The 10,000-nt window shown below is 38.4% G+C and overlaps 1 protein-coding gene and 1 long non-coding RNA gene across 2 annotated transcripts in view; both read left to right on the top strand.

Moving 5' to 3' along the window:
* Window positions 1-769, top strand: part of LOC127636452 (uncharacterized) — a 2,469-nt gene extending 1,700 nt beyond the window's left edge. The window contains exons 3-5 of the long non-coding RNA XR_007969593.1: window positions 1-60; window positions 319-645; window positions 732-769. The exon at window positions 1-60 is cut by the window's left edge and continues 26 nt beyond it. This is a non-coding gene — a long non-coding RNA (uncharacterized LOC127636452). The remainder of the gene's footprint in view (window positions 61-318; window positions 646-731) is intronic.
* Window positions 1-10,000, top strand: part of LOC127636448 (dapper homolog 3-like) — a 32,914-nt gene that overhangs the window by 7,096 nt on the left and 15,818 nt on the right. Inside the window, exon 2 of the mRNA XM_052116925.1 lies at window positions 5,393-5,510. Within this exon, the coding sequence (XP_051972885.1) occupies window positions 5,393-5,510 (118 nt within the window). The remainder of the gene's footprint in view (window positions 1-5,392; window positions 5,511-10,000) is intronic.

Genomic DNA, 10,000 nt, shown 5'->3' with positions numbered 1-10,000 from the left:
ATATTCATCTGTCCACAGTTAGACACACTGTCTATAAATGGAGATGATTTAGTACTATAGGTACTCTCTCTAGAAGTGCCCGTTAGATATTCATCTGTCCACAGTGAGACAAACTGTCTATAAATGGAGATGATTTAGTACTATAGGTACTCTCTCTAGAAGTGGCCGTTAGATATTCATCTGTCCACAGTGAGACAAACTGTCTATAAATGGAGATGATTTAGTACTATAGGTACTCTCTCTAGAAGTGGCCGTTAGATATTCATCTGTCCACAGTGAGACAAACTGTCTATAAATGGAGATGATTTAGTACTATAGGTACTCTCTCTAGAAGTGGCCGTTAGATATTCATCTGTCCACAGTGAGACAAACTGTCTATAAATGGAGATGATTTAGTACTATAGGTACTCTCACTAGAAGTGGCCGTTAGATATTCATCTGTCCACAGTGAGACAAACTGTCTATAAATGGAGATGATTTAGTACTATAGGTACTCTCTCTAGAAGTGGCCGTTAGATATTCATCTGTCCACAGTGAGACAAACTGTCTATAAATGGAGATGATTTAGTACTATAGGTACTCTCTCTAGAAGTGGCCGTTAGATATTCATCTGTCCACAGTTAGACAAACTGTCTATAAATGGAGGTGATTTAGTACTATAGGTACTCTCACTAGAAGTGTCCGTTAGATATTCATCTGTCCACAGTTAGACAAACTGTCTATAAATGGAGATGATTTAGTACTATAGGTACTCTCTCTAGAAGTGTCCGTTAGATATTCATCTGTCCACAGTTAGACAAACTGTCTATAAATGGAGATGATTTAGTACTATAGGTGCTCTCATTAGAAGTGGCCGTCCAGTCAAGAAGACTCAAAGGACACACCGCAGAATGCTCAATGAGGTAAAGAAGAACCCTATAGTGACAGATAAAGACTTGAAGAGATCACAGAAAGCATTAAAAAGGTACTGTATGGTATCCATGGCAGGACATCAAGAAGGAAGCCACTGCTTTCCAACAAAAACATTTCTGAACACTTGAAGTTTGCCAAAGACCACCTTGACACTCCACAACGCAACTGGGAAAACGTTTTGTGTACTGATGAATCTAATGTTGAATTGTTTGGGAAGAACACGCAGCACTATGTATGGTGTAAAAAGTGCACCACATACCAACATAAAAACATTATCCCAACGGTGAAGTACGGTGGAGGAGCATTGTGATTTGGGGCTGTTTTGGGGCCTGGACCACTTACCATCATCGAGGGAAAATTGACTTTCCAAGTTTATCAAGATAAACTACAGGATAATGTCAAGGTGGCTGTGCACAGTAGAAGTTGGGTGATACAGCAGGACAATGACCCTAAACATCGAATTAAATCCACTACAGAATGGCTTCAAGAAAAGTGTCCCAGTCAGAGTCCAGACCTTAACCCAATAGAGATGCTTTGGAATGAACTCAAGAGAGCCGTTCACAGCAGACATCCTAAGAATATGTCTGAGCTGAAAGCAGTTCTGTAAGGAAGTCCAAAATTATTTCTGAACGTTGTTCAGGTCATTGTTGATTCTTTTTCAGATTTCCTCCTTTTTTCTCCCAATTTGGATTGCCCAATTCCCAGTGTGCTCGAAGACCTAGTGGTGGTGTAGTGACTCGCCTCAATCCGGGTGGCGTAGGACGAATCTCAGTTGCCTCCACGTCCAAAACCATCAATCTGCGCATCTTATCATGTGACTTACCGCGGAGCTATAGTGCATGTGGAAGCTTCACGCTACTCTCCGCGGCTTCCACGCACAACTCGCCATGCGCCCTACCGAGAGCAAGAACCACATTATAGCGACCATGAGGAGGTTACCCCATGTGACTCTACCCTCCCTAACAACCGGGCCAATTTGGTTGCTAAGGAGACCTGACTGGACTCACTCAGCACACCCTGGATTCAAACTCACGACTCCAGGTGTGATAGTCAACGTCAATACTCACTGAGATACCCAGAACCCCCAGGTCATTGTTGATTGAGGTTATTGCTGCCAGAGGAGGACCGACTAGTTATTAAATCCAAGGATTTGCTTACTTTTTCCACATCACTGTGATTGTTTAATAGGATGTGTACAATAAAAACATGAAAGATTATAATTGTGTGTGTGTGTGTTGTCAGCTTAAGCACATTGTGTTTGTCTACTTTGTGACTTTGATGAAGATGAGATCACATTTTTTTGACCAGCTAATTCCAAAGGGTTCACATACTTTTTATTGTCACTATAGATAGCTATGTAACTGTGTGTCTGTACTTGGATTGAGTAGGCTACTTGGGATTTTTCTTACATAACAAGTTGCATGACGGATTGTTCCAGCATTCATCAGAAACAATCTCTATTGTCTGACAATGCCACTTTCACTCGGTCCATGAATAACAATAATATAATGACAGTTTTGTTGTAATACTTTTATTGCAAACTCCAGACATTCAGTGTGTTAACTCTGTCTGAGTTCACGTGTTCACAGATGCTCTGCAGAGAAACGAACAAGAAATAAACTTTCTGGGTCACTTTGTTTTTGTGCTGACAGACAATTAAAGTGAAGTGTAATTGACTAAGAAAAGATTTTTACTTCCTTTACTCAATAATTCAGAGCTCGTCTTGTCTCTTTACAGGAAGATTTTTACTGGCACTGCACATAATTTCCTCTTTTCGTTCCTCGTTGTGTTCTGTTGCCTTGTTCAGTCCCCTGGAAATACTTAATGTGTTTGAATCAGACCTGATTTGTTTAGGAATGTTTGCCACATGATGTTTGTGTATGTGTGTCTGCATTTGTGCTCTTTCTCTGAAAATATCATTTTAGAGCATTTTCATAATACAGATCATCATTGTAAATTATATGTGGGACATTCTGTTCTCCTGGCCCAAATGTTGCAGGTGGGGGTGGGGGTGGGGGTGGGGGGTCGCTGTGCCATTTTGTGGCCCATAATGTGGTGGCTCATTTCAGCTTTGTGCCGGTTTATTCATTCATATGTGTGTGCTGTTTTTAAAGGTTCTGTGACTGTCCTGAGGAGAGTAGAATGCTGTTCTGTTATTGTTACTATAGGTAGTCTCACTAGAAGTGGCCATTAGATATTCATCTGTCCACAGTTAGACAAACTGTCTATAAATGGAGATGATTTAGTACTATAGGTACTCTCACTAGAAGTGGCCGTTAGATATTCATCTGTCCACAGTTAGACAAACTGTCTATAAATGGAGATGATTTAGTACTATAGGTACTCTCTCTAGAAGTGGCCGTTAGATATTCATCTGTTCACAGTGAGACAAACTGTCTATAAATGGAGATGATTTAGTACTATAGGTACTCTCTCTAGAAGTGGCCGTTAGATATTCATCTGTCCACAGTTACACAAACTGTCTATAAATGGAGGTGATTTAGTACTATAGGTACTCTCTCTAGAAGTGGCCGTTAGATATTCATCTGTTCACAGTGAGACAAACTGTCTATAAATGGAGATGATTTAGTACTATAGGTACTCTCTCTAGAAGTGGCCGTTAGATATTCATCTGTCCACAGTTACACAAACTGTCTATAAATGGAGGTGATTTAGTACTATAGGTACTCTCTAGAAGTGGCCGTTAGATATTCATCTGTCCACAGTTAGACAAACTGTCTATAAATGGAGATGATTTAGTACTATAGGTACTCTCTCTAGAAGTGGCCGTTAGATATTCATCTGTTCACAGTGAGACAAACTGTCTATAAATGGAGATGATTTAGTACTATAGGTACTCTCTCTAGAAGTGGCCGTTAGATATTCATCTGTCCACAGTTACACAAACTGTCTATAAATGGAGGTGATTTAGTACTATAGGTACTCTCTCTAGAAGTGGCCGTTAGATATTCATCTGTCCACAGTCAGACAAACTGTCTATAAATGGAGATGATTTAGTACTATAGGTACTCTCTCTAGAAGTGGCCATTAGATATTCATCTGTTCACAGTTAGACAAACTGTCTATAAATGGAGATGATTTAGTACTATAGGTACTCTCTCTAGAAGTGGCCGTTAGATATTCATCTGTCCACAGTTAGACAAACTGTCTATAAATGGAGATGATTTAGTACTATAGGTACTCTCTCTAGAAGTGGCCGTTAGATATTCATCTGTCCACAGTTACACAAACTGTCTATAAATGGAGGTGATTTAGTACTATAGGTACTCTCTCTAGAAGTGGCCGTTAGATATTCATCTGTCCACAGTCAGACAAACTGTCTATAAATGGAGATGATTTAGTACTATAGGTACTCTCTCTAGAAGTGGCCGTTAGATATTCATCTGTCCACAGTCAGACAAACTGTCTATAAATGGAGATGATTTAGTACTATAGGTACTCTCACTAGAAGTGGCCGTTAGATATTCATCTGTCCACAGTTAGACAAACTGTCTATAAATGGAGATGATTTAGTACTATAGGTACTCTCTCTAGAAGTGGCCGTTAGATATTCATCTGTCCACAGTTACACAAACTGTCTATAAATGGAGGTGATTTAGTACTATAGGTACTCTCACTAGAAGTGGCCGTTAGATATTCATCTGTCCACAGTTAGACAAACTGTCTATAAATGGAGATGATTTAGTACTATAGGTACTCTCTCTAGAAGTGGCCGTTAGATATTCATCTGTCCACAGTTAAACAAACTGTCTATAAATGGAGATGATTTAGTACTATAGGTACTCTCTCTAGAAGTGGCCGTTAGATATTCATCTGTCCACAGTCAGACAAACTGTCTATAAATGGAGATGATTTAGTACTATAGGTACTCTCTCTAGAAGTGCCCGTTAGATATTCATCTGTCCACAGTGAGACAAACTGTCTATAAATGGAGGTGATTTAGTACTATAGGTACTCTCACTAGAAGTGGCCGTTAGATATTCATCTGTCCACAGTTAGACAAACTGTCTATAAATGGAGGTGATTTAGTACTATAGGTACTCTCTCTAGAAGTGGCCGTCCAGTCAGGATGCTCAATGAGGTAAAAATAACTCTAGATTGACAGATAAAGACTTCATTGGGTAACAGTGTTTCCCACAGGATTTTGTGAGACTATTGGGTGGACTTCAGACTGTTTAGGGGAGTCTGGGGGTGTGCTCCCCCGTAAGAAAATTTTGTACATTTTAGTTAAATGCATCAATCTGGTGCACTTTGAGAGCAAAATTAAGAGGCTAGATCTATGAAGAACTTTGACACCACCTTCACACCTACTCTCTCTCAGATGTCTCATCCTGTGGGCATTTTTTGTCCAGAATAAAAGTGTACCTGACTTTATGCTCATAGTCATATGTCTGTTCATGTCAGTTCATATGTAGCATGTAACGTGTCTTTACAAGCATGTTGATGTCTGTGTTTGCAGGACACCTCATGGAGTCTGATGAACATTCTGCAGCATCAGGTTGAAGAATTGAGGATGGATTCTGAAAGCTGCTCATTGGAGCCCCCTTCTGAAGGGCCAGACAATCCACCCAGCTCAGGTACAGCCTGACGAACAAATTAAACCTGCAATCTAGATTCCTCATACACACAGCAACATAATCAACAGTATTAATATCACTCCGGAGATAAAGTGATTTTTCATTGGTTATCCAGGTCATCGAGTCATCTTTCATACTTTTCTGATCACTCTTCTTTTTCTACAAGTAAGCTAATAAAATAATTTGAACTCAGTGTTTCATGTCTTTTTTATTTATTCAAAGCATCAGTGAAGTGGTTTTATTGCACCTCTAGAGGGCGCTCTCATACTATACCCGTCCCAGCCGCTACAGCACCGGATGCAACAGGGAAAAACTATCGTGTGGATTTTTGCCGATAACTGATCCAGAAATCTGTTATCGGTACCGATGAATCGCAAAACCGATATATCGGTCGACCTCTACTAACAATGCCTTCATAATGGTATACAAATGCACTTAACAACTGCGGGGGGGGGGCAAATGTTGCCTCTTAATCGAGAAGTAAATTTCTGACACTAGTTTAAATGGCCTCTTTTAAAAATGCTTTGGCTTACATTAGTCACATTAATGTTAAACATACTCAAGAAGATAAATATAATAACAACTCTCTTTTTTCAACTGTACTGAGTTTGCAGGTATGCTTATTATCGCGAGGACTTAACGCGGCGGTAAAACTTCTCACACATGAGACATGTTCGCAAAATCACCACCAAGAGGCACAAGGGTGATTCTCACGAAATTAGACATATGAGGTGTCATGAAACATTTTGATGATAAAAGTGAATGCTATCAGAATAAGAAGGGTACAGTTATAAACATCTCTTCATGTACTATTTTGCACATGATTTCAAATGACATCATAAATACCAATTTTGTTGTTTTTTTCCACATTTAAGGGAAATTTTTCATTACCATAGCGTGTCCATGACTGGATTTGTGTTCTTTGAGATGGAAATATTTATAATTAAAAAATATAAAAAATAAAAAGCTTCAGTGCATGTTATACTATAAACATTTACAGTAAAGAAACATGTGGTATTTGGTGATCAATGTTAAATGTAGTGACAATAATAAGGAATATAAATGTGTCCAAGACCAATTTTCTCATCCTCCGCAACAATTTTCAATCATTGTTTAAGTCCTCAAGGAACTAACATTTTCAAGAAATTTTGTTGGAAGGGACGTAATTGACTGTGACACTCAAGATGGCTACCAGGTAAACAGTTCTTATTTTTTCTCTCCAAATAAAAGTTAAAACTTTGTTTGTCATAGTACCTACACAACTTTTTAGTTCTCATTACTGAAACATGAGTTTGTGAAGTTTTAAAAAATGTTGCCGTTTTAATTTTTTGATTACTATATACCCCGTTATGGTCTAAATATAAAAAGAGAGGGAAAGTTTAGCTAACCCTAATTTAGCTTCCACAGTTAGCAAGAATGTTTAAGGTCGCTCATCTTCCGCAACACCATTATCATTCACCGCAACAATTGAAGGCCTGTTGCGGTGGAGATACTCAATGTTTCGGTAATGAGAAACAGACTTCTGAAGGAGGGACGTGCACTATAACTCTTGCTCATTTCAATATAACTTGATATTTGCCTTAAACACTTCTTGAACAAATTGCGTAAATCTTGCAGAAATGTCACCTCCTCTGCTAGACATTTCTGCATTTTACCTGACATATGGGCAAAACATAAAAAACGCTCATGAATGAGTTACAGTTGGGGGAAAACATGATTGGTACAAAGTAGAGATGCAACGATTGCAATTTTCTTGGCCGATTTCGATTTCCGATTTTTTGCAAGTGTGACCTGCCGATACCGATTTTTTCCGATTTTCTTTCTAAGAACTATTATTGACCACATATACAAACAAAATCTACCTTGCTTCAATGCTAAATTTTATTTTCATAATAAAATAAATTATTAAACATTACAATTTCCCCCAAACTGCACTAAGTTACAGGATCTTCTCTCACTTAAACAACTCTCAAAATAAAGTGCTCGTGTGACTGGAAAGAGTGTAGAAATAACAATTAGCACTTGCAAAGTGAAGTTAGCTTTATATAACAGATGTCATTTTCCACTATTTTTATAAATGGACCTTTTTCTCTTTATTACTCGTCTAACAAAACAATTCCAAAGATCTGAAAAACTGAAGTGTCCAATACGCTCAACTTACGTTAGATGTACAAATATCAGCTGTAAAACAGAGCACTGCTTCGGGAACGGCTTGCATATCTGTCAACACTCCCGTTTTTCCCGGGAGTCTCCCGTTTTGTTATTTCTCCCAAAAAAACTCCCGTAATTTGTATGGCCCAAACCACGTTATATGAATAATCACATCAATATATTATTCCAAGGGGGTCCAGTTGCCAGATCTTGAATGAAACGCATCCTACTCACACAATCCACACATCATACACATTACAAATCATGTATGACCTCAATCTGGCAACCCACAACCCATTTGCGCTGTTGATATCCGCGCAGGCAGTAAACGCGGGATGTTAAATCAAGCATCACTGGTAGAGGGGAGAGGAAGAATCAGCTGGTGCTCCGGTGAAAAAACGAAATATGTACATTTAACAACAGCTGGATGGAAGAATTGAATTTCATATCCCGAAGCCGTATCGACAACGCCCACGCCTTTTGTAATGTGTGTCGCACTGATTTTAATATCGGACACGGTGGGAAAAAATTACGTTAAATCACAACGGCATAATTTGTATGTATTTAGCCTGTCTCTGCCATCCAGCACCCCCCTTCCCCTCTCCCGGATTTGTGTACCCAAATGTTGACGGATAACAGGCTGCGTGTGTGACATGACACGAGATTAAACAACTCTGGCAACGCGATGTCGGAAAGTACCTCATACTCTGTATCGAGGACATTTATCAGATTTCTGATCCCTCTGTCCTCATCTATGGAGAACAGCTGGTCATCCAGGACCGTGAATTCCATCATTTTCCTCGTAATTGCTTTGGTCTTTTCGCTGCTCTTACCAAGTGATGAAAGGAGACGCTGCTGACTTGTGACTGGCTCTGAGCCCTGGCTAGCTTTAGCCGCTTTCACTTTTTAGCTTCTTTTTTAAAATGGGCATGTTCAGCTGGGTGATGGTGTTATAAGTGTCTAATTAGGTTTGTTGATCCGAAAGTTATTGTGGTGGTTCCTCCACGGTTTACTTTGGCCTTACAATTATTACACTTTTCCAACTTTATATATACTTCACTCACACAGTGAAGATCTCCCACGCCAATGACATGTTTACATGCGGCTGTGACGTTATTGCCTGCGCCGCTGGCAACAAAACGGACCGGCTTGGGATCGGTAAGACGTGAGGCTGACCGGCCGGTTACCGGTCCTAGCCGAGCATGCGGAAAATCGGCTAATTCCGGTCCCTGGCCGGTCGATCGGTGCATCTCTAGTACAAAGCAGTCGTTCCAGTTGTTTGTTTTAGTTGTTCGACCAACTCATAAATCGAGTTGCTGCTATTCAAGTTCTTCACTTGAAATTATTCTCAGAAAAAGGTTGTGTGGTTGAATGTCAGGACCAAAGTGTTTTAGCTAAACTAAAATCTTTTTACAAGAGCACATGATGCTGTTACATTTAAATGTTTCTCAGGACCACATGATAATATGTTACATTGAAAAAGTTCTCATGAACACATGATTATGTGTTATACTAGAATGATAATATTTATACTAATGGTTGTATATTTGTTAGTACTACAGTGTAGGCTACATGACATGATTCTTTATGAGCATAAGATTGTAACTTATATACACAACACTTGTTAACACAAGGCATGGTACTGTGATGATTACGATAAATGAGAAAATGAAACTGTTCATGAAATTAATATTATTTTAAAAATTGTATGCGTTTTAAATATGTAAAATAGGGTTAGGCATCAAACCCCTTTGTCAACAGTTGATGTGTGAGCTAAATCTAATTTCCGAAACATTGATCCTCATTACCGAAATGGCAGTTTCATTACCGCAACATGTATCTTTTTTACAAATTAAGTAATAATTAGATAATCATATTTTGTTTTAAAATGTATATAAATATTACACAAAACTACTTATTTAAGGTCTGCTACATAACAAATGTGTATGTTATCTTTTAGTAAAACAATTAAATAAAAGAAATTGTAAATCATCACGTATGTTTCGGTAATGAGAGAAAATAAGGAAATTACAAAAAATAATAAATATGAAAAAGTAATCACTCCAGAGTTTTACATAGCTTTGAGCACGAGTAATAAGAGTCTACTTTAACATTAGCCAAAAATACACATTTTTAACCATGTATTTAATGTAATGTCATGTTGCGGTGATGATCATTTTTATGGACTTCATCTAAAAATGTAAATAATTATATAGGAAATATTTTTTTAAGTCTTGTAAAAATAATGGTTATAGTAAGTTCAGACCTTAATCTTATATGTGAAAGAAAATTGGCTTTAAGGGCATTTTAAAAATTCTGATGCTGGACACCTTCTAAAT

This window comes from Xyrauchen texanus, chromosome 44 (assembly GCF_025860055.1).
Source record: "Xyrauchen texanus isolate HMW12.3.18 chromosome 44, RBS_HiC_50CHRs, whole genome shotgun sequence".
Lineage (NCBI taxonomy): Eukaryota > Metazoa > Chordata > Actinopteri > Cypriniformes > Catostomidae > Xyrauchen > Xyrauchen texanus.
This window is presented reverse-complemented; position numbering and strand designations above follow the sequence as displayed.